The sequence below is a fragment of the Temnothorax nylanderi genome, unplaced genomic scaffold (genome assembly GCF_030848795.1).
Source record: "Temnothorax nylanderi isolate EJ_2023f unplaced genomic scaffold, tnyl_v1.0 TNYL_tig0158_pilon, whole genome shotgun sequence".
Classification (NCBI taxonomy): domain Eukaryota; kingdom Metazoa; phylum Arthropoda; class Insecta; order Hymenoptera; family Formicidae; genus Temnothorax; species Temnothorax nylanderi.
This window is the reverse complement of record NW_027249220.1, coordinates 232,267-256,942: the sequence shown is the minus strand read 5'-3', so window position 1 is coordinate 256,942 and position 24,676 is coordinate 232,267. Positions and strand designations below refer to the sequence as shown.

The 24,676-nt window shown below is 31.8% G+C and overlaps 3 protein-coding genes and 1 long non-coding RNA gene across 5 annotated transcripts in view; 3 read left to right on the top strand and 1 right to left on the bottom strand.

The window, feature by feature from the left end:
* LOC139777687 (acetylcholinesterase) overlaps positions 1-12,917 on the bottom strand; it is a 43,222-nt gene extending 30,305 nt beyond the window's left edge. The window contains exons 1-2 of the mRNA XM_071715249.1: positions 12,784-12,917; positions 10,734-11,501 (exon numbers count right to left, since the gene is read on the bottom strand). The gene's annotated coding sequence lies outside the window, so the exon portion shown is untranslated. The remainder of the gene's footprint in view (positions 1-10,733; positions 11,502-12,783) is intronic.
* Positions 1,036-7,943, top strand: LOC139777708 (uncharacterized). The gene is made up of 6 exons (XR_011719420.1): positions 1,036-1,722; positions 1,981-2,114; positions 2,725-2,890; positions 4,551-4,744; positions 4,881-5,026; positions 5,100-7,943. It is a non-coding gene; the product is annotated as an uncharacterized lncRNA (long non-coding RNA).
* LOC139777691 (uncharacterized) lies at positions 12,723-17,197 on the top strand. The gene is made up of 6 exons (XM_071715256.1): positions 12,723-12,879; positions 13,017-13,090; positions 13,592-13,748; positions 14,088-14,276; positions 15,282-15,390; positions 16,682-17,197. Exons 2-6 carry the CDS (start codon positions 13,021-13,023, stop codon positions 16,877-16,879), a joined length of 723 nt encoding a protein of 240 aa, XP_071571357.1. The 5' UTR covers positions 12,723-12,879; positions 13,017-13,020; the 3' UTR covers positions 16,880-17,197.
* A 790-nt stretch (positions 17,198-17,987) lies between these two features.
* LOC139777690 (uncharacterized) lies at positions 17,988-23,952 on the top strand. Of its 2 annotated transcripts, none has more exons than XM_071715253.1 (7): positions 17,988-18,111; positions 18,349-18,436; positions 18,768-18,835; positions 19,869-20,019; positions 20,206-20,403; positions 20,649-20,766; positions 21,513-23,952. In XM_071715253.1, the coding sequence occupies exons 3-7, from the start codon at positions 18,772-18,774 to the stop codon at positions 21,705-21,707; spliced, it is 726 nt and encodes a 241-aa protein (XP_071571354.1). In that variant the 5' UTR covers positions 17,988-18,111; positions 18,349-18,436; positions 18,768-18,771; the 3' UTR covers positions 21,708-23,952. The 2 variants fall into 2 exon arrangements, with proteins under 2 accessions (XP_071571354.1, XP_071571356.1); XM_071715255.1 differs by lacking the exon at positions 17,988-18,111 and adding an exon at positions 18,127-18,270.
* Positions 23,953-24,676: the final 724 nt, after the last annotated feature.

Here is a 24,676-nt window from a genome sequence, read left to right as displayed (position 1 = left end):
GAAAGTTTTAATGCTCATCATTATTGTAGAGTTTGTAAAAATTTGAAACAAAATATGCAGATTCAGTGCAAAGATGATATGTCATATCAACGAAAACTTTCATGTGACTTTGAATTCTGCTTTAGATCCGATGCATGATCTCGCCGAAGGAATTTGTCATTATGATATGTGTTACATAATAAAACACTGCATTGAATGTAATTACTTCAGTCTCGAGCAACTAAATACTCGAATGTCTGTATTTAATTATGGACCAATAGATAAGTCGTCTAAACCGCCTTTTATTTTTAAAAAGCATTTAGATAGCTTGACATTAAAAATGACTGCTACTCAAACATTATGTTTTGTTAAATACTTTGGCCTTTTGATAGGTGATCTGGTTCCTGATAGTGATCCTTTTTGGTTGTTATATAGACTTTTAAGAGAGATTTTTGATATTGTCTTTGCTAAAAATATTCACAAAAATTATCCTAATATTTTGCAAGTACTTGTAAGTGAATTCGAACACCATAAGTTGTATCTACAAATAACAAATGACAATTTAAAGTCAAAGTACACTGAAAAAAAAATTTGCTTACTTTTAGTAAATATATTTACTAAAATTAGATTTACTTAATTTAAATAAAAAACGTTAAAATATAAAACTTATTAATTTGAATATAGTAAACTAAAGTATTACAATTAGAAAATGTTTTCTTGCTGAAAAATTTACTTGAATCAAATTCAGGTTTACTATATTACAGTACAAAAGTTATTGAAATGTAGTAAATAAATTTTTAAAATACTAAATAAGAATCTTTTAATTTTAGAAATGACACTTTAATAAATATTTGTTTAAATTCAAGTTTCCAAAGTTATGAAAATAATAAATAGAGTACTTATAAGATAGATATAAATATTTCTTTAGTGCAATTTATTACATTTCAGGAAACATATACTAAAATAAAGTAAATATATTCGACAAAAACAAAAAGAATATTTTATTTACAGCAAATAGGTTTTTTAAATTTTAAAACGCATTTTGTTTTTACTAGTTATTTTTCTTTCATTTAAGTTTTTTTTTGCATCTTCTTTTCACAAGGATTATAATGATCACTGCGTCCAATAAAGAGAGTAGCTCAATAAGCGGTTAATGATTATTGCTTGCGATTGAAATATTCTTATAAATCTTTGATATATTTAGGAAAATAAATCAATCAAAATAATAATTAAGCGATGGAGTTACTTTTTCTATTAAACGCTATTGACACTTTGTATTTCTATATGAATGATATTCATAGTCCAATTTTATATTTAAGATTATCTTAAATTTGGTCGTGGGCATTCTTAAATTCCACTCAACTATTGAAATGACCGTAGAACACGTTTCGAGATCGTACAAGATGATCTTGAATATAAAATCGGATTGTGAATATCGGTCTACGACATAACGTATTTTATTAGAAACTGAAATTTGCGCGCGCACACTACTTCCATTTGTTTACGCGCGAGCTTCTTTCTCTCTTCCACTACCTATCTCCCATTGTTGCCGCGATTTCCCCGACAGCCCCGATTGCCCGCTGCCGAACATGCTTGCACATGTTGATACGCAGTACGTTGTCGTTCGAGCACGTTAGCTACTAAGCGGCGGTCAGCAATAGTACGATGCAGAAAAATTTGTGAGAATATTGTGCTGTATTGAGTACTTGAAGATAATTAGATTGAGAAGCCTTTTCAAATACAGTAAGTATGCATTCACAGTAAAATTGTACGAGTTTAGCGCTATGTAAAACGTGAATATAGAGTGATCACTCATTATTGTTCTAATTAAAGAAGTCAATTAAGTTGAGATTCTAATGCCACACAAGATTTAAAATCGTATGTAACAAGTAAATTTAGTCATAATTACAAGAAACACGCTCATTGTAAGGCATATATGGCAATGCATGCACTGGCGTTTTTCTTTTCGTCGTATTATTTATATTATTACTTTTTTTACAGCTTCTGACGTATCTCTTTTCAAAACGTGCTTTTTTACTTTACATTCTCAAGAGAATCGATAACTTATAAAAGCATGCAGGTTAAGGATATCTTGCAACAATTGGGCTTAAGCACTTATGCTGATGTTTTCGAAAGTAAGTAATTGATAAGTGCAGGTTTTAAATATAATTATATCTTCTCTCTAAAAAATTATGATGACACGATACACGATTTTTATAATTGCTACATGAACAATGACGGGCAGGCTATACATATGTAGATTGTAACTTAGAGGCTGTATATTTTGGACACATAGCAAATGTTAAATATGCCTTTTTGATTTTCAAAATAAAACAATGTTATACGTGACCCTTATATAAGAAAAAATACGGAATACGGATTAATATAGAATTAGAAAGATATATTTGACACACACTATGCATTTAAAGTAAGGTTCCAATTAATCCCATAGAATGCTATCGTGCACGATATAAACTAATGCATAATTTATTTCTTATGGGAAGTTCTAAAATGATAAACTTTATTAAGCCTATTATGCTATTCTGTACACGATTTATATACATTGTTTCTGTTTGTATAGTATATTATCTCTAATTTTTTTTTGTAACCTTCCATGTGACGTTACTTTTAATTATAGATATTTCACATAATATTCTTTACAAACACACACACACACACACACATATACGCATGTACATTTGAAGCCCAAGTTTGTGAATATTAATTTCTTTTTTTAAATTGAAGAAAATGGAATCACAATGGAGTTGTTAAAAAATTTAGATAAAAAATTAATTTCTGAATTTATTCCCGAAGTGGGTCCGCACGTATAATTTTTATGTCACATTGGAGAAAAAAATATTCAGGAGAAGTTCAAATATTACCAAGTACAAGTTCAGATACAGATTCTTAGGTGGGTTACATTAACAAATGCTTATTCATACTGCTGTTTTGTTTGGATTTATTTAACTGTTTTTATTTAAAAATAATCTTTCGCCAGTGATGAAATAATATAAACTTTTTATTAGTCGGCCTGACTGGCAATAATTTAATAATTATAACGACGTTTCGACCTCTATTTTGGGTCCTTATCAAGTTAATGCTGAAACAACGTAAATTGCCGGTAATACATAAAGTGGAAACAATGCGGATTACAAATTCAATTTACATACATGGATCAATGTGCGTCAAACGTTATAAAATTACAAGTCATCGTTAAACTTTAACGGGGCGGTTGAAAAAACAGAATGTAAACTTCGTGAGGTATGACCGTCACGTATAGCGCCCGACGAACGACTGATATAATTGTGTCATGTCACGAATAATCACAAACAAATAAATTGACATAGAGTGTGAAGTTTAAAGAGAAGCTATTATCCTATCGTAAACCAATGGCAAGTTTTCTGTGTCCTTCTGCAAATTTATAGCGTTGGTATGCTTTTTGATTAATATCATCTCGGCAGTTTCACGTTTTTTGAGATTCTGCTCATTATGTAAGATCATAGCCTCGTGCCATTTAAAATTATGGTCAAAATCTATTCTGTGTTTGCTGACGACCGAATGATGCTGACTGGAATGCTTGTTAATGTCCGCGCAATGCTCCTTAATGCGGGTCTCTAAATGGCGCTTGGTCTGACCAATGTAACAAGCATTGCAATCCGAACAATCTAGTTTGTAGACAACGCCCGTGCATTTCCTACTCTCTAATCTGTCCTTCCCTTTTTTAATTAGTGCGTCTAGTTTCTTAGGAACGGTATATAGGGTACTCAAGCCGTACTTACTGAAAATGCATCGCAAACCCTCACTAAAAGTTTTAACATACGGGATAGGGATGTAACATTTGAGATCAGGAATAGCCCTATCCGCACGGTTGTCAGACTCATCGTTATTTGACTGTTTGTTAATTTCTGCAAGTCTTCTTAGAATGTGTTTATCAACGAGGGAGGCCGAAAAGCAATTATTTAATAAAATGGATTTTATCAAATTGATGTTATCGTTGTGAAACCGTGCATCAGACAGAAGTATGGCGTGGTCGACCAAGTTGATGATGGTATTAATCTTGTATTTTAAAGGATGACTAGAGAAGTAATTAATATAACGACCAGAAAACGTTGGTTTACGATACCAATTAGTGACTAAACAATTATCGCTTCTGAAAACAGACGTGTCCAAAAAATTATTATTTATTTATTATTCGTGACATGACACAATTATATCAGTCGTTCGTCGGGTGCTATACGTGACGGTCATGCCTCACGAAGTTTACATTCTGTTTTTTCAACCGCCCCGTTAAAGTTTAACGATGACTTGTAATTTTATAACGTTTGACGCACATTGATCCATGTAAGTTGAATTTGTAATCCGCATTGTTTCCACTTTATGTATTACCGGCAATTTACGTTGTTTCAGCATTAACTTGATAAAGACCCAAAATAGAGGTCGAAACGTCGTTATAATTATTAAATTATTGCCAGTCAGGCCGACTAATAAAAAGTTTATATGTTTTTATTTACTTATTGTTAGTGCAAAATATTTAAAAAATTATTTTACTCATTGTGAGTAACATATTTAAGGACTGGCCGCTTTTGAAACATCCATATGGATATAAACTTATCAAACTTGATTTTGATCAGACGCAATTAACACTGTTTAACTTTGGAGAAATGGAATGAGTTTTTTAATGTAATCAAACAAAATGTACAATTTACGAATAAAAATGATGATTTCGCTGAATTAATAGAAAAATTAAAATTGGATATATCTGAAGGTAAAGTAAATAAATTATATTATATTTATATTATTTACACTGTATGCAATATAAACTGCTATTTGGTTATAATGATTATTGATTACTTAGTAATTGATACTTGGTTAAAATGTAACAATTTTTTTATTTTCTGTAGATTCCAAATTGACAATTACAATACAACTTCGTTCATACATGATACCTCCGAAGCAAAAGGTTAAACAAAAATGTTCTGTGACAAAGAAACACTATAATAAAGCCTCCATTGCTTTATCAAGAGATAGCATGATAAAATATGTAGCTGTTAGTATATTGATATCTAAAGTTTTCATTTCGATGTTCTATTAAAAAACAAAATTTGGATATTTTGTTCTAGACTTCTGCTGATATTACGAAGATTCGTCAAGAAGCTAGCGATCAAGCAAAGGAAACACAAACATCTGTACAACCTTATGTAATAATTGTGGGATCAATAGAAAACGTGGACCACTCATATGTCACGATCGATGACGTTTTATATTCGACGGAATCAACATTAGAAGCTTTCGATATTTGTTTCAAAGCTTTCCATGTCTTAAAAATTAACTATCCGGATGCTAGTAAACACTTATGGATGCTCATACAAAGAGGATTATACAAGTTCCAAACACAGTGGGACATATCATTTTCAAATACAGAACATTTATTGAAGAAGCTCACAACAAATACAACTAAAAACGACTAACAATAAGTGTACAATGAATTGAAATGAGTTGCAGTTTTCTTTTTCTTTGTGAAATTCTTTTTCTTTGTGAAATCAAAATAAGTAATGATTTCGCTTTTTGTTTAGACAACTATATTTTATATTGAGATAATATAGTTATAAAATATTTTGATAACATAGATAGTAGATATATATTATAAGAATTTCATTTTCATTATTAATATTATATAATGTAGTTTGTAAGTTGAATACACATTAATACCATTTCTGGAAAAGGTTTTTCCTAAACTTTTTTTTTTCAAAAATTAAACATTAAGCTAAAAATATACGTCATTATTATAATTATAAAATTTTATGTTTAAAATGTTTAATTGTATGTTTTGTAAAGAAGTGTTTTCACAATTCAAATATCTCAAAGGTCACGTTAAACTTAAGCATATTGATCAATTATATTCAGAAGTTGAATGTAATTTTGCGAATTGCACGAAATCATATAGTACCGTTTATTCATTATTTCGACACATATCTACAGCTCATGATACTGAATCAAGTAAAAGATTTAAAACAAATAATAAGGAAGCCATATCATCGAACAAATCGATAATTAAAATAAGTTCTTAGGTTGTGAACTTGGTTGATCATACTGCAAGTTTAGAACCTATATTAAATACAAAAAAAGATTCTAATGCTTTCCTTGAAAATTTCAGTTCTAAAATATTAAATCTAACATTATCTTTAATAACGAGATTATATTTCTTCGAAAATTTAAATAGAGAGAACGTCCATGTAATGATTAATACAATTTTTTATACCTATTTATCTAAATGTTTTGAGATGTTAGAAAAAAAATATGGGAATACGAGTGACATAAGTAAATATTTAGATATTATAAAAAATAACTTGAAAAAATATAAAAAGTGAACATCTTACCTTAAAATACTTAACTAATGTTAATTGTTTAATAAAACCGTTAGTGATAAAAGTGCATTCTTTTTTAGTTCCAAAAAATAAAAAATTAAATAAACAATTAGTTATACGTCATAAAAAATTGCTATAATTCCTATAAAAATTGTGCTAAAGAAATTTTTGGAACAACCAAACGTTTTTAGTACTATTATAGAATATATTAATGACTGTAAAGATAACACTACATTGCTAACTTCAGTTTACCATGTTCTACCTATAGCGGTATTTTTTGATGACTTCGAAATAAATAATCCGTTAGGATCACGCAAATTAATTCATAAGTTAGGTGCAATTTATTTAAGTCTAATATGTATACCTCCTCAATATCGTAGCAATCTAGATAATATTCTACTTATGCAACTCCATAATTATCAAGATCACAAAAAATTAGGAAATAAAATCTTATCGCACGTTGTTGATCAAATAATTGATCTTAGTGTTAATGGAATAACTATAGATGTTAATAATAAGGAGCAAAGAATATTATTTCGTTTGATGTTTATTGTTGGGGATAATTTAGGCTTGAACACAATACTCGGTTTTTCACAAGGATTTAATAGTCAATATTATTGTCGTGTTTGTACAGTCACTAAAAAAGATGCACAAAAACTTGTTAATGAAAAGGAAAAATATATTAGAACGCGAAATGATTACTTTAATTGTGTAATAAACTCAACGTTTGGAGTAAAAGAAGACTGCATTTTTAATAAAATACACAATTTTCATGTAACAGAAAATGTATCCATAGATCCAATGCACGATTTATTAGAAGGCATTTGCAGGTATGACATTGCTAAAATATTAAACAATTTTATTTATGTAAAGCAATTTTTTACTTCGGAAGTTTTCAATGACAGATTATTAAATTGCATTAGTTCATTTCATAATAATGTACCACCAGTATTTAAATCTGAATCTATTAAATCCGGAAAAATTATTATAACGGCTTCTGAAATGTATTATTTGGTTAATAATTTGTCGTTAATAATTAGTGATCTTGTACCAGAAAAAAACTTAACTTGGCAACTGTATTTGTTTTTGAAAAAGATTGTAAATCTCTCATGTTTACATTTTCTCACCTCTAAATGTATTGATAATTATTTCATCACGTCGTACATGAGTATTTAGCTTTGCATAAAAAATTATTTAATATTGCATTAAAACCTAAGCACCATAATCTATTACATTATACGAGAATTATGAAAAAGTTTGGACCACTAAATATAATGTCATCTATTCGCTTTGAGGCGAAACATAAACAATTAAAACATAATGCTAAAGTGACTACTTCACGGACAAATCCTTCCTATACACTTGCTCTAAGGCATCAATTAAGACTTTGTCATCGATTTGTTAGCGCAAATGGATTTTCAAATCGTTTACAATACGGTACTAAAATAAAATTTACTGAAGTATTAGAATACTTTGCTATGAAAAATGTTTTACTTCCAGCAATAATATATGATGACTTAAATACAGTATCTTGGGCTGTAGTAAATGGTACACTATAAATGTATGAATTATAAATGTAATAAAAAGGTGTCATATATACTTACGTTTTTTATTTTCCTTATAGTATGTGAATAATTGAACAATACATATATTCTCGTTTGCATAACGATTTGTACACATATCTTTCGCTCAAATTAGAAACATATCAAATGGTCACATTTGCGAGCCACTGTGGGCTCGCGTGGTATTTGATTATAAATGACTACACGGTGTAAATAATGGCCTCTTTATTATACTCTTACCAGTTAGATAATAAGCTTTTATTTTTTAATAAAAATATAAAAAATATTAACGTTTTTTCCTGAACCTTCCGTTGTATTTGTGATATCGGATATTTCATATTTTGTCATTTCAGTTTCTATTATAACCGAATACTATATGCAAGCTCGTGAGATAGTAACTTGTAATCATTACCATTTGTTGCGCTTGTAATTTCATCGAAAAAATCATGTACAATTTGTTACGCCAAACAAGTATGCATATACAGCCTTGGCCAAAAGTATTAGGTACTTATATTTTTTTCATTTATCTAAAATTCTTTTACTCACGGAGAGAATTTTATATTAAATTTTACTATGCTGCCGCACCAACTGCGGACCATCAAGACGCCACAAGTTTAAATGCTATAAACATAGCATTCAATGCTATAATTATAGCATTCAATGCTATAACTATAGCATTCAATGCTATAACTATAGCATTCAATGCTATAACTATAGCATTAAGGACGTTCTCCGGTCCTTATACTAGAGAAAATCGATTTTCTTAGGATTTTCTTGAAACTGTGAATATACGTTAATTTAGGTGTGCTTTATGCGTGGTATAAATTTCAGTACCTCTTCCGGTATAAAAAATAAAGATACTGAGCCTCAAAAAGTTTCAAAAAAAAAATTTAATTTTAATTTTTTTTTAGTTTTGGCATTTTTTCCTTATAGAACTCGACGAGAGGAGCAACTTTGGTCCTCTTGGCCAACTTCGTATCTCTTACCGTTTGGCCTGGAAAACCTTTTCATTAGTAAAAGTTGAAACTTTGAGGCTCAGTATCTTTATTTTTTATACCGGAAGAGGTACTGAAATTTATACCACGCATAAAGCACACCTAAATTAACGTATATTCACAGTTTCAAGAAAATCCTAAGAAAATCGATTTTCTCTAGTATAAGGACCGGAGAACGTCCTTAAATGCTATAACTATAGCATTGAATGCTATAACTATAGCATTGAATGCTATAACTATAGCATTGAATGCTATAACTATAGCATTGAATGCTATGTTCATAGCATTTAAACTTGTGGCGTCTTGATGGTTCGCAGTTGGTGCGGCAGCATAATAAAATTTAATATAAAATTCTTTCCGTGCTCGTATTATCTTCTATTGGTTACCGGTATTATATATACATATATATGTATATGTATAATACCGGTATTATATATATACATATATATGTATATATAATACCGGTAACAAATAGAAGATAATACAAATAAAAAAATTCTAGATAAATGAAAAAAATATAAGTACCTAATATTTTTGGCCAAGGTTGTATATTTCGAAATAAATAAATAAATAAATTATAATAATTAGACAATAGATTTTCTATTTTAGAAAAAATTGATTTACACAGTAAAAAATTTTGTGTTAAATTTAACACATTTCACATGTCCCAATTTATCCACTCAAATTTTTTTGTTAATTTAACATAAAGCAAATATGTAAAAAAATAACAAACATAATATGTAAAAAATTAACATAAAAATTTAACATTTAGACGCTATCAGAAATCAAAGTTTATGTTAAATTGACATCTCTATAATGTTAAATGTAATTAAGATAAGATGTTATTTTAACATTTGAGAGAAGTATCTCGATCTTTTTATGATGAATAACATAAGAATTATGTCAATTTAACATATAGTAACTGTTATAAAAAGGAAGATAACACAATTTATGTTCACTTTAACATATAAAATATATCACCAAGAATTCATGCACTTACATATAAATTGTGTTATTTTAATTCTTAAAAATGGTTAATATTAATTTAACATAGAAAAGTTAAGTAACACAACAACGATATGTTAAATTAACATACAACTGTGTCAGAAATTTAACACAAAACTTTCTACACAGGAAAATTTTAACACAAATACAAAATGTTTTTTACTGTGTAGATTTAAAAAAATTTTTTTAGTTAAAAATATGTATTTTTACATGTAATTAAATATTTTCTTAGTGTAAATAATTTTTATTCAGTTTTAAGAAAAGCGAATCTAAAAGCAAGAAAATTTTTATATTTTTAACGAAATGTTAAAATTTTTATGCAGCTCTGTGACTTAGTTACTGTAACATAGCAAACTGGCTGTCCGTATATTACGGCTATGGATTTGGCTATGCTAGCAAAGTTTTCTGTTGACACAGCAAATCTTATTTTTTCCGTGTACAATTATAAAAAAAAGTACCCGCCGCGGCTGTTATCTACGCAGCTCTCTCTCCCGGTACGCGGCTCGCTACGCTACCACCGCCGTCTCTACGATAGCCACGGCCTTCTACGTCGCGTTTCGCAGGAGGCCGCGCGGAGAGAGAAGATAACGAACATAATGAGAGCGGAGGTGACACGACGGCGGAAGAAACAAAGTTAGAGGAGGCGAGGCGAGACGAGATCGGAGCGCGTGGTGGCGAGAGATTTTTACGCGAGCCCGCGTAATAAAACGAAAGAGAGAGAGATACGGGATAAGAGAGAGAGAAAGAGAGAGGGGAATCGATCTTCGGCACACGGTACAGGAGAGGAGAGACGAAAGAGAGAAAGAACGAAAGAGAGAGGTACTTACCGCTTTCCGCAGTGGTGCAGGGTAGAGTCCGTTCGTCGTTGTCCGTTGGCGAAACGTTGTCGTCAGCGTTGACGAGAGAGAAAGAGAGACACAGAGAGGCGAGCTGCTGCGGAAGCTGTAGGTCGCTCGCGAGAGAGTCCTCTCTCTCTCATTCTCTCCCTGGCGTTTCCTGTCCCGCGTTGTTTTTGAGCAGGCCCACACAGCGGAGTGACGACGTCGCGACGACAACTACAATAATGACGACGAGGGTTGGCAGCGGCAGGACCAAAGCGCGGCAAAAGGAGGAGAGAGAAGTAGGCCGGTTAACCGTTCAGGCCGCACTGAAGACTGACGAGTCGAACGAGCTGCGGGTTAGTGAGGGTGAAACCGGCGGGCGGCCTGGTCTATATATACTATAATATCCCTCTTTTCTCGCATCCCTCCTTTCTCGCATCCCTTCTTGTACCCCTCTCCATCTCCTCGCGAGCGCATCCCCGCGCGCTTTGCTTCGCCACCGGCCAAACACCCTCAAGCCACCCCCAGCCGCCCGCCGCCGCCGCCGCCGCCACCGTCACCCCGCCATCGGCCACCCCGGCATCGGCCACCCCGCCGCCACCATCACCCCGCTGTCGGCCACCCCTCCGTCGGCCCCCCCACCGTCCGTCACCCCGCTGTCGGCCACCCTGCCATCGGCCACCCTGATCACTTTCGCCGCTCTCGCTCTCTTGCTCTTTCGCTCTCTCTCTTTTGCTCCCGTTTGCGCTGCTCTACTCCAACTCGGCGGCGGTACTACGGATTTGAAAGAACAGTTTTTGTAATAAAACAATAATAGTACGTAATATTATAATTATGTAAAATAGCATCTAGAGAAACACTGTAACAAAGATAAAACTATGATAAAGTATATAACGGTGTAATAATATATATGTAATATTATAATAATGTATACAATAATCAAATAGTGTAAAATATACTTTACTATTTGATAGATAAGCTCTTTATATTAGATTTGTGAAATTGTATGTTCTCTTTCTTCCATTGTACGCTAAAGGGTATTTTTCCCGTAATAAAGATCATTATTATTATTATTATTATTTATAATATATTTATATTAAAAAAATAATACATACACAAGAATGAGATATAAATTAGTAAACAAATAACTCTTTTTGTATTAATTTTTATATTTATTTGAAGATGGGGCTCTCAAGAGTAACTCTCGATAATGTGTCTCTTAAATGGATCCTGGTATAGATGCTGCAAGTGAAATTTTCGTTTGTGGCGCGTCCCTTTGATAGCCTCCCTAATAATTTAATTACTCGGACGTTTTTTAGCACAAAGAAAAAGCGTACTGTTGATCTATTTAATAAAAACGTTGAAAATCGATTCGATAATCCGCGAATCCGGTACACGTGTTACAAACAGACGCTTAATCTCGGTAAACCAAGAAATTGTTTTCAAAAGATTGCGTTACCGCAGATATTACTGCAACGAGATGCTTTATAATCTAATCTACACTTTTATCGGGACTCAATAAGAAAGGAGAAAGACTTATTGTGAGATTTATTATGAAGAACAAACAAAAGCGCATTAGAAGCTAACGGCAATAAATTGTGTTCAAGTGTATACTCCAAGCACACGGCAAATAAGTCATCGAAGACCAGGAAGGACAACAACGTCGCTATCAATTATCTTCGAGACTGTCGGATGCGAGATAACGGAAAAAACAAGAAAGCAGAAAGAAAACGGAAGGAAAATACATGCGGCGTTTCGTTTGACCTGCAAAATCCAAGTTTCCACGTCGATTAGCTAATAATCGAATTGTCGCGCGATATCGTATTTGTTAAGAGATCCCACGGATCCGATACTGTCGACCTGTTTAAGGTCGGGGTAGCGTAATTTTCTCAATTACAACTCGCACGACTCTTATCGCGCGACTTGCGACTCGTGCAGGCGCTAGGATAATTGCTGTGACACTTACAAACGACTTGACTTATAAGCGATTCGTGCGTAATTATCACTGACGTGTTTCCTACCGAACGCAGGTGTCTATAAATAATGTCGAACGTACAATACCGAGGTACAAGTAATCCGTGGCGTTGACTTGCCGATTCGCTCGATATCGCCTGAATTTACCAAAATCTTTCTCTCCGCCGAGAATATCCAGGTGCGTTTCCACGTCGTTAATTCGCGAAAACGTTCACTGTATGGGACAGTGGCAAATTCGTTGGCTTTAAGGAAAATATCCTGACCTCCTTCGTCTTCGGAAGCAACTAAATCGACTGTGTTTTCCACTTTGTGCAGAAAAATGAACCTCGTTGCGTTCGGGCTTATCTTGATCTGTTGCCATGCCTGGGCGACTGAGATAGACGATAATTGTAAGTAGATACCTGGTATTTCTTCCTCTCTAATATTTCTTTAGAAGTATATCGAATAGTATTTCTCCAGAAATATGTCGTTCTCACAGATATATATTACACTTATCTCTTGTCTATTTTTGAACAATCCACTTTTAAGCCATCTATTTTGGAACATTCTATTTTTCAGCTGTCTGTTTTGGACGATACCTCTTTCGGGGAGTAATTTTTGTTAGAGAGATCTTAGATGTTAAATATTTGAATAAATCTATTTATGAATGGTTTATTTTTGTGCACGGTCTGTGCACAAAAATGTCTCTCATCAATATCAATTTCCGCGATTCTATACAGATCTCTCTTTTGCGTATTTTTTTAAATTTTACGAGTTCTTTTTATGATACACATCAGGAATATTAACATCGTTATTGAATATTATTAACACTAATATTGAATATTATCAATATTGTTCAAAATTGCATATATTTAGCACTGATTATATATGACGTAAATGTTTTGTTCTAGTTGGAGAGGTCTACGCGTTTAAATCAAAGTTAGCAGATGCCCTCGAAAAATTTAAATCCGTAGTACGAGACGGAGATAGCAATCTCGGAATTCCGGCTCTTGATCCGTTCATTACGGATAAGCTGCCCCTCAACATTAATGAACCAGGAATAGGATAGTGCGTGTCACAGCTTGGTTTTTTAAGTAACACGTTGACGGCTAATGCGTTAAATCAATATGCCCCTAGAATAACAAAAGATATCATCACGATTATAAACTTTTAATTATCTTTTACTTTATTTTGTCTTCCAAGCTGTTGCTGTGTATTATCGATACAGCACATTATGCACCTAAAGAAAGGTGTGTTTTAAAAATGACCAGTTAGACCAGGCGGTATATCTTAATTTAACGTGTATTGTGTATACATGACAATCAACATATTATAAACGACACGTTGTTAGAAAACACGAAGTTTGTTTAATGACGCAGTTTTTTTATTTTTCCGTCATACCCTCAGCGTCGATGGAGTTTTCACAAACGTCCATATAGATGGTTTGTCCTCGTATAAAGTCAACAGCGCTGACTTCAAATTGTTTGGTTTGAAAGTCCACGTAGATCTCACCTGGCCGTTGGTAGTCCTGAATACTAATTACTCCGCGAAAGCCAACGTCTTCAACTTCGACATTTATGGAACTGGAGGGATAGAGTAAGTATTTGTTTCTTCCGAGAGAATCTAATTATCCATACAACTTCGATGAGTTCGCGATTTTCCAATATCTATATATAATGAAAAAGGATCTCGCCGCCAATTTTTGCATTTTATTTAGTAGCCAATAAAAAAACCTACGAAATTAAATCTAAACTTTACTGAGATTTATTAATTTCAATTATTATTATAATTTTGTAGTAATTATTATAACTATCTTATTATAATATATATATATAATGCATTGTTATCTTTACCGTATATATAGTAATTAAAAAATGCAAAATATTAATTATTATCATAATTATATTAATTATATTACAGTGAGAAAGTTCGCTGATCTTTCTTCGTGAAGAACGTTCGTTTTTCATTTTGCTTCATCTATATTTAACTACAATGCTTGAAATATGCACGTGAAAAAACGAGAGCTGGGTTGACTGACAATGAGTTAGCCGTTTTTCATTCAGCGCTTTCGCGACTTTATCAGGCGACGCCAACTGCGACAAAGCGCGTTATTAAATCGTGACTGAATTTATGTGTTTCGCGCGAAACACGCGATCACGCCGATCTCGTTCAAGTTTCTTACGGTGATCAGGCTCGCCTCTAGCAAACGCATAACTTAATTGAGATTGCTTTGACAGGAATTTGTTAGACGCGACTTTTTCTGGATTTAAGATAATTTATCATTTCATTATCAAATTAAACGATAAATTTATATTTCAACGAATCTTTTTAAAATGTAGAAAATCAAGAAAGGAGATCGGATTATCTCTTTGGCGGCGCTTATTTAGAATTTAAGATAATTAATTATTTTATTGTCAAATACACTACTTCTCTATAATTAAACTCTTAAAAATTAAACACACACAATAGGATACATTTCTATCAATAATTTTATAAAATAATTTGAGATCACAGAGAATATTTAAAGCTAAAGAAAGTTAAAATTAAAGTGAAAGCTAAAGATACATAATATATGTATGTACATATATATTTAATTTTTAGAGCAGCCGCACATGACTTCAGATTCCTGACTGATATTGGCCTTAAATTAAAAGGCAAACATGTCCAAATTGAATCAATATCAACAAAGGTTTCCTTGAGAGCGTTAGACGTAAGTAATTAAGTTACAATTTTGTCAATTTTTTCGTCTTTTTGCGATCATTATCCTCAAAATTCGCGATTAGACCGTTGCAAAAATAATATTGAATATAAAATAAATGACTTTACGTTAACAACCTTTAAATAACTTCTGAAAAAAAATATATATAATATATATATACATAATTTAATCTTTTGATAGTTTTCATATATCTCTCAAAACTTTATTTCAATTAAACAAGGAAAATAATTATACAGAAAATTAAAAACGAAAAAGATAAAAAATGAAATCATTTTTCAACTCCGCATCTCAAATATTAAATTTTGTTGTACTAATATCTGTTAATCTTATATTAATGTGGTCATTTTCTCTAGAGTTCATATCACAAGTTTTATATTGTATTTTTTATATATTATAAGTTTTTTCAACAACGTCACACATATAATTTTACAAAATCATAAAAGAATAATTTCGCAATAATTAACTTTTAATGGGCCGCAAAGTTTTCTTCTTAAATCACGAAAATTTCACTCTAGGAAAAAATACATATATATATATATATATATATCTAACACATAGTAAAGTGCAAAATATGACACTGGATTTTAAGACGTTATATATGTATATCGAGGGTTTCGCGGGGGTCCTCTAAAGATTAATAATAATGTATAAATTTTTTTGATTAAATCAATTATTATATGAGACTGCCACGTTTTTTTGTATGATATTGAGTTAACTGCCTCGTTTCTTACCCTTCAATTTGCATATATAAAAGGCGACTCAGTCACACTGCTGGCTGCAAAGATATCGATCTTTTACAAACAGCTATTATGGAAAAGACTTGAAAATCTACGACTCATTTAGCTAAAAAAAAATTATTATTGAGCTCTTAGAAACTTCCTGATTAGTATGTATACATATTAGATATTATATATATTAAAATAATAATGTTGATAATAAAAAATTAAATTTAGTTAGAAAAAAAATGAATTGACTATAAAAAGTCGGTTAGCTTGGCGTTTCCGTAAAAATTAATTTAATTTTCTCCACGTTTAATTTTCTCCTTTTTGATAAATTTATTTTAATTTGAAAAATTACAAGTATACAGCCGAAGTTATTGGAATTCGACATTTTGTAAGGACTCAGCAGACGCTAGATTCAAGTCATTTTCATTTTTCAGATAATGTCTTTCATTCTTCGATTTGTTTGATTATACGGAATATAATACTAAATGAATTTTCGGTTACTGATTATTTTTACTGTTTCTAATTTCCAATACATTTTTCTTTTCTATCGCTTGTAGTTTCATGCGACGGGCCTGTACGATGATAATAAAATGTCCGAAAAAGTGAGCAAGACGATCTCCGATGAGGTACCTAAACTGATTGACACGAACCAAAAAGTGATTGTAGACACCATTAATCGCGTCATCACGGAAGAAGGCAACAAATATCTATCCACTGTAACGTTTAAGGACCTATTGAAAATACTAGGTCTGTAATATCTTTTTGTCATATCTTTATATCGATCCAGGTCGATTAAACGATACAAATTCATGATAAAGCACTTAAACAACTTTTGTTAATAACATCGCTGAGGATAAAGGTCCTTAACAAAACTTGCTTTGCACTAAAATTACATATTTCTGTAATTTGACAATAAAATTAATACTAAAATAATAAGAAGCGTGAAAAGACTACTTCTTCTTTTATAAGATTCCCGTTTTATTCTTTATGTTATTTTTGTACTAATATTAAAAATGGAGCATATCATAGAATTTTTCTGCAATTTGGCAATAAAATTAATACTAAAATCACAAGCGTGATAAGACTACTTCTTTTATAAGATTCCCGTTTTATTCTTTATGTTATTTTTGTATACTAATATTAAAAATAGAATATATCGTATAAAATTTCTCAATGTGTATATATAGTAAAGTACGAAAGAGAGAAAGAGAAAAAGGTATTCCTTGTATATATCGTTTTTTATATAAAGTTATTCTTGGAAAATGAGTGTGCAGATGTATTTTTTGCGTTCTGTTTATGTTAATAAACAAACTTTGAAAATACAATACGTTTGCGTGATCGCCCGTTGATCTGTTTTATCCACACACATACACACACACACACACACACACACACACACACACACACACACACACACACACAAACAGAAGATAAGATAATTTAATGAAGTACAACGATTGAGAAAGGGAAAAAATCCAAGATTTGATTAATCTAATCGCTTTCTTGCAGCGTTATATTATCAATGACATCTCTTTCATTTTATCACGTAATCTAAAATTAAAGTATCGGAACAACACATTAAAATAATTATTATTATATGTATTAACCATACCGTTCGGATTTCTATTGTCAACTTGCAGTTAAATAATTTTACGGATAATACGTAATGTTCTCTATAATATTGTTTATCTGCAATATTCATTTATTTATTTATTATAATGTAGAAAAAAATATTCCTATCAGCTTTTAAATGTCTGACCAGTAGTAAGACTGTGCATTATTCTTATATACGTTACTTGATTGCGTTACACAAGTTGCAGCGTAACAAGCTGGCTTATAATCTAATCTCTGGTCTAATCTCTGGTCTCGATAAGATTCACAGGACTCGGTATAAAAGAAACTCAGCGCTCCAAAATAAAATTAATTGTAATGACATAATTATAGTTAATTGCGCTTCCTGGATACACAACGCAATACAGAAATTGCCGTAAGTGACTGCTTTAGTGATTGCAACGAAACCCAATGGAATTTTTCGACGAAAGAAAAACGAAGAAAACATAACGTCGAGTGCTTTCGAGCGTTCTACAAAATTAAATTCCTTAGATGCTCAAAGATCGAATCGTTATTGTGATATACGTAATAATCAGTGAGAGATCTTGGTGTTCGATTTAACGATTCGATATCGGCGAAACGTGCCTATAAATACGTCTACATTTTTTTTCAGCTCGCAGTTTCGTTCGTGCTGTTTAATCAAACGCTAAGTCAAACGGTTGTCAGAAACTTTACTGACGTAAATCAACTTACAACGAGCCGTACGTAAACAGTATATGATCATTTTATATAGGCCTTGAAAAACATTTTGTATTCACAGATAATACAAAATATACAATTCTAAGTTCAAGTACTAAACGAGTGACGTCATGACGTGTTGATTAAATTTATGGATATTTCGTTCGAACGTTACATTTCGACTTCTGCTTCTGTGTTATATGCGCGTCGCGAAAATTTGCGAAAACATTTTCGATAATCGCGATGTTCTTTCACGATAATAATTAATGATAACAACCACGACGAATTCGTTAGCTTTAAGACTGTGACCGTGTTCGAGGTAACTTAATAAAACGTCTTTTCTACTTCACACAGAAAAATGAATCTGGTAACGTTCGGACTCATCTTGCTCTGTTGCAATGTTTGGGCAGCAAAGACAAACCGTAAGTAGATATCTATATTTTCTCTTTTGTTTTTTTCCTGGTATTTCTCCTATATTTCTCTAGAGATGCATTAAGTCCTAGGAGGTCCCTACGCGCTTTCCTGTTTTAAATCCTTGTATAGTTCGGATTTAGACTGCAATTGATATTTAGTGATAAAAATAGTTGCTTTTTCTGAAAATCTAGTCGGCAATAGTGTGGAATTTCTAAAAAGAAAAATATAAAAGTTGAAAGTGAACATAAAAAAAGGTAAGTGACCACTGCTTTTTTACTGACAAATATTCAACTAATAAATAATTTTATCCACTTTTTTGAGTAGAATTTTCGTTATAGATAACTCAAAAATAATAATTATATTAATTTATTCTTTTCAAAAGGATAGGCGAAATCATTTATTAATTAAATATTTGTCAGTAAAAAGATAGGAGTTACTTATTCATTTTATCTAATTTCCACTTTCAACCTTTATATCTTTCTTTTTAGATATCTCACCTCATCACCGACTAGATTTTCGGAAAGAGCTACTCTTTGTACCCTTAAATGTCAATTGCGGTCTAAAAATATTAATTAGCTTACAAGGATTTAAAGCACATAAAGGCCTAGAGCTGAATGGTTAAGCTATATATTTTTAGAAGAGTTAATTGTCTTTACATTTATTTCATATTTATCTTTGTACTGTCTATTTTTTGAACAATCTGTTATTAAGTTATTTGTTTTTAGATTCAGTTATTCTTTTTCAAAAATATTTTATTTTAGAAATATTTTTGATAAGAAGATCGTATTTTAGCGTATTTTTGAACAATCTATTTATCGTGTTATTAAACTATTATCTCGGTTCAATTTATTCTTTAATATTATTAATTTTCATAACTTTACAAATCTTTTTTTACCTTTTTTTACGCATTTTTTACCTTTGTTATATTTTTTCTTTTAATGTGATAATATTTCGTCAGACATATTATTAGATAACGTTCAAGGCACTTGCATTTGTTTAGCATTAGTTTGTAAGCTACACCGTGCAAATTTTTATTTTCAGTTGCAAGCAAATTTGGGAATAAAATGTTAGAAGATTTTCTTAAGAAGTTTAAAACTATATTAAAGACTGGAAACGAGACACTCGGAATTCCGATTCTTGATCCGTTTAATGCGGACCGGTTAGATATCAGACTAAATGAGGAAAAAATAAAGTAAGTGCCGTTCTAATTTTTTAAATTAAATGACAATAAAATTGCAAGCGTTGTCTAATCAATATTTTTTTCTAATATAGCTTCAGCTAATAATGCGTGTTACTTAAACGAAAAAAACAAAATGTGTGTGTATCGCGGGATTAAATGATTTATAAATTTTTCTTTACGTTTCTCGTATATTCTCAGATTGGATGCGCTCTTGACGAAGGCCAACGTAATCGGTTTGTCCGAATATGATATTATTAATGCTGACTACACGTGGTCCATCAAAGAAGTTGTCTTGAAACTTCATCTTTCGTGGCCACTGTCGATAGCCGCGAGTACTAATTATTCTATGAACGGTAAAGTTGATGTCTTCGAAATTTACGGCAAGGGTGATATAAAGTGAGTAGTCGTTCCTGACCGATCGAGAATTGAAACCAATATAATTTCGGCAATTTTAATTTCAAGATTTTAAAATCACAAGTTCTTCGTAAGATGTTTTCAACTTATATTTCAAATGTTTCTTCCTAATAATTTTATGTCTGTTTTCATAGTAATAAAAAAACTTTCAATCCATCTTAATTTAAAGTAAACATACAGATCGTAAAATGTTAAAGTTAATGATATACTACGTGTTCAATTTTCAGAATGACCGCGCAAAAATTCACTTTTGACACGGAAATTAATTTCATAATGGACGGCGGGATAACCGGACACTTGAAAGTAAAAAACATGAAATTGAAGCTTTCTTTAAATTCACTAGATGTAAGTAAACAGATTTAAAAAATCTCATCAAAACTTTCTTTTTCTTTCTTTCTTTGTTCTTGCTTTCTTTTTGCTTTCTTTTTGCAATCTTCGTAATTAACTGTCATGTCGTTGCGTATAATAAAATTTCAATTTTATATGTATATATCACAGATTCTCAAAAACTTTCTGAGAAAAAAATTAATGCAACTAAGAAAACTCAAATATATATATTTTTTATATATATTTACCATATATTTTTGAAAATTTATCAATTAATTATTTAAAATACATTAAATAATTATTTTAATTTATAAAGTAATAATTTATATAATTATGAAATATTTCTCTTTCTTTGTACAAATTTCTTGTTTCCGGTTCTCAGAAATTTATCGTAATAACAATTTGAAAATGTTTAGCAGAAATTGAATTATATCTTCGTAAAAAAATCGTATCGCTTTATATATGTAATATTCACGCTTATCAAAAAGAATATTTATTTTGCAAAAACGTTAAAAAAAAGTCGACATCTTTAGAATTTGAAGTTTTATATGCAACCAGCTAGAAATCATTATTCAAAACATCATTTTTAACTTTCGAGCAATTTTTTCGTTATTCGATTATTTTCGACACAACTTAATTTTCAGTTAATTACTAATTTATTCTTTCTATCTTTTATTTTTAAGATTTTACTCCCAATTATCAATTCTAATCCTTGTATCTTTTTTTCTCTTGTTCCAATTGCTAATTCTTTTTATTATTTGCAGTTTCATGTGACGGGCCTCTATGACAACGATGAATTGTCCGCGGTAATAAGTGCCGTGATTTCCGATATGGCACCTGAGTTAATTAGCGATGACTCGATTATAAAAGAGGTTATTCCAGTTATCTCAAATCAGCTCGACGCTTTTCTATCCACCATGACAGTTTTTGAATTATTGAAACTGATTTTAAATTTCTAGCGTTAAAGTTAAGCGTTTATTATTATTATTAAATTTATACATAAATTTAAGCGTTAAATTCTTGTGTCATATTGGCGTCGTCTAAACAGTCTATTGTACAGTATTTCATCACGATGATTATTTGCCAATTGTAGTCGGATGAAATGAAAGTATAATTGTTTATTATATTGTTGGCGAATTACGAATGTACTTTCGGTATACCTATTTTACTTTAAGTACAGTGTACACTAGTTCAGCAATAGGAAACAGATCCAATTGGCTGAGTCCAGCAGAGAAAGCTGCTTTGCAACTGTTGTAAAATTCGTGAATTTGATTGGTGTATACTCTTGGTTACGTCCAAAATTAATAGAATTAACCAATCAAATTCATGAATTTTGTAACAGTTGCAAAGCAATTTTCAAGACGGCCGGTCTTAAGACCGTATTTTGCGGACTTGATTGCGGTTGGAGTTATCGGTTGTCAGTTGCGAATTGACCAATCAGAGCAAAAGCTTACTGGCTGACTGATTAATCTGCAAATCTGTCAATCGTAATTCCAACTGGCAATCCGCAGTGCAACATAGTCTTTATGGTAATTCGCATAAGGCTCTCCGCACAAGAACATTCGTAACACGTCACGTTACATTAAGCGCCAATTATATATTTAGATCCGTACATAAACTTGGACTTAGGGTGAAGTCCCATGGAGCCAGCGTATGGCGTACCGGCGTATGGCGTACAGAAGCTTAGCTAATCACAGGCTTTAGGGTGAAGTCCCATGGAGCCAGCGTATGGCGTACAGAAGCTTGGCTAATCACAGACTTTACGCTCGTTTTCGTTACGCCAGCACAAACATCGGCTGTCCCATGGAGCGTATTTAAGCAGCGTAATGATTAATAAGCCAATCACAGTGTTGTTTTACACAGCTTATTTTCAAAATGGATGCTCAAGGGGTCTTGTGATTGGCTTATTGATCATTACGCCGGCGTAAATACGCCCCATGGGACAGCCGATGAAATTTTCAGCGCAATTTTTAACACATACATACATACATAAAGCAATATTTCATATGCGTGTACGTGGGTGTGTATCATTGTAGCATAAACGCCGAAACGCTTCAAAAACCAGCGTAACATCTGTGCTGGCGTAACGAAAACAAGCGTAAAGCCTGTGATTAGCCAAGCTTCTTTACGCCATACGCCGGTACGCCGTACCCTGGCTTCATGGGACTTCACCCTTGTATTAACGTACAGAGAAATCCATAATAAAAGTGCATTTTGCATTTTAAATAAAAGATCCATTGTATGCTAATGCCATCTCAGTAAACTATTGAAATATAGTAAACATAACGGCCAAAGTGAGAGAAGTAGTAAGCTTGAATGATAAAACTGCAGAGAGAAACCTGAAAGCGTGTATGTACGCTCGATAAGTGCTCTGGTACATAGAAAAACTTAAGCAGTAAGACTTATACAGTAAGCAAAGTGACCAATCATAGTCAAGTGTTCTTGAAAACTTAAGATAGCTATCATGGATATATGTATATTTGTCGATTTGCTCATTGCTTAAGTTTTTTTTTGTACCATATATGACTCTAATGGTACATGACCCTATAATGGTACATGATCCTATAATGGTATGAACATTGTTCACTGAAAAATGGTTCGTGTCCGTTCTGTGATTCATGTCCGAACTACTCAGATTAAAGATAGTCAAGATAAAAGTCAGGTAAGATGAATAGATAAATCAGACAAGGACCGACAATTAATCGATCTGGCTTTATCTCACCAACGATGAGCTGACCACGCGGCAGCAGTGATGCTAGACAATGCTAGGTCTCGTCGTTGCTACAGCACGTGGAAGATTTAGCGCAAACAAGGAAGGAGCCCGCGTGTACGTGTGCGTTCGACACTCGACCAGGGCGGCTCGATTCTTGAATTTATTCTATCTTTTCTGTAAGAGCAGAATGTGTGCATAGGGAAGTGGGGCACATTGATACGATTTTTTTCAAGAGTTAAATAAATAACTTTGCAGATAGATTAAGATAAATGTAATAGGTTAAATTTAAAGACTTGTCCTTCTACTTACGTGTTTTGATTGCCTTTTTGCTGTCGGTTAATAATAAGAAATGTTATAACATTTTTTGTAAAAAATAAAATTCGTATCAATGTGCCTCATATGCGGGGTACAATGATACGGGCATGGGGCACTGATTCTCAGTGATCTATATTAATATTATTCAGAAATAAATTGGATTATTATTAAAACAAGCTATGTTTATTGTATATAGAGATATAGAGATATTTATTTATACGGAATTAACAATTTTACGGCATTTTCATCAATATAGACCCTATCGGTCTTTTTTTGGTACGTTCTTACCATTTTTGTCTAAAATAAAATAAAAATATCTTACTTAATACTATAAACTACATAGATACATATTGATATGTATCAAAGTGCTCCACGAGTCAGTGTACGAATCTGCCCCACAGCGTCATACATAATAAAATATATTCTCAGCCGAAAATAATACAAAGTCATGTCAATATTTTCGACAAATTAGTAAGAGATATACTGTTTCTTACTTTTGACGAAATATTTATTTAGTATTAATCAGATTAATGTGAAAAATCCTCGGATGAAACTTAAAGTAAGCCGTTTCGGACATATATATGGGCATAAGAAGTTTTCGTCTTGAATTTGTTTGAAGAATCTTCCCTTAAAATCTTTTAGAGTACTTAACTACCACTCCTATAATTTAATATATAATTTCCTTGTGGTGGCGTATGTTCAGGTACCAAAATCTCAGGTTCGTTTTATACTCTAATTTTTTAAAACTGAAGTTATTACAAGGTCTTTTTTAATCTAAATAATTAAAAAATCAATAGAATCTATTTAACATATTTAAACGGCTTTTGATCATAATATTGTAATGTTCCTTTCTTAGCTACATTTTTCATGTGACTTTGTATAATATTGTGCGTGGTCTAA

Coding starts and splice junctions, on each gene's coding strand:
- LOC139777691 (XM_071715256.1), top strand. CDS start 13,021: ATGAACCTCGTTGCGTTCGGGCTTATCTTGATCTGTTGCCATGCCTGG. Junction 13,749..14,087: donor AATGAACCAGGAATAGGATA/GTGCGTGTCACA, acceptor TCATACCCTCAG/CGTCGATGGAGTTTTCACAA. Junction 14,277..15,281: donor TATGGAACTGGAGGGATAGA/GTAAGTATTTGT, acceptor TTTAATTTTTAG/AGCAGCCGCACATGACTTCA.
- LOC139777690 (XM_071715253.1), top strand. CDS start 18,772: ATGAATCTGGTAACGTTCGGACTCATCTTGCTCTGTTGCAATGTTTGG. Junction 20,404..20,648: donor TACGGCAAGGGTGATATAAA/GTGAGTAGTCGT, acceptor TTCAATTTTCAG/AATGACCGCGCAAAAATTCA. Junction 20,767..21,512: donor TTTCTTTAAATTCACTAGAT/GTAAGTAAACAG, acceptor TATTATTTGCAG/TTTCATGTGACGGGCCTCTA.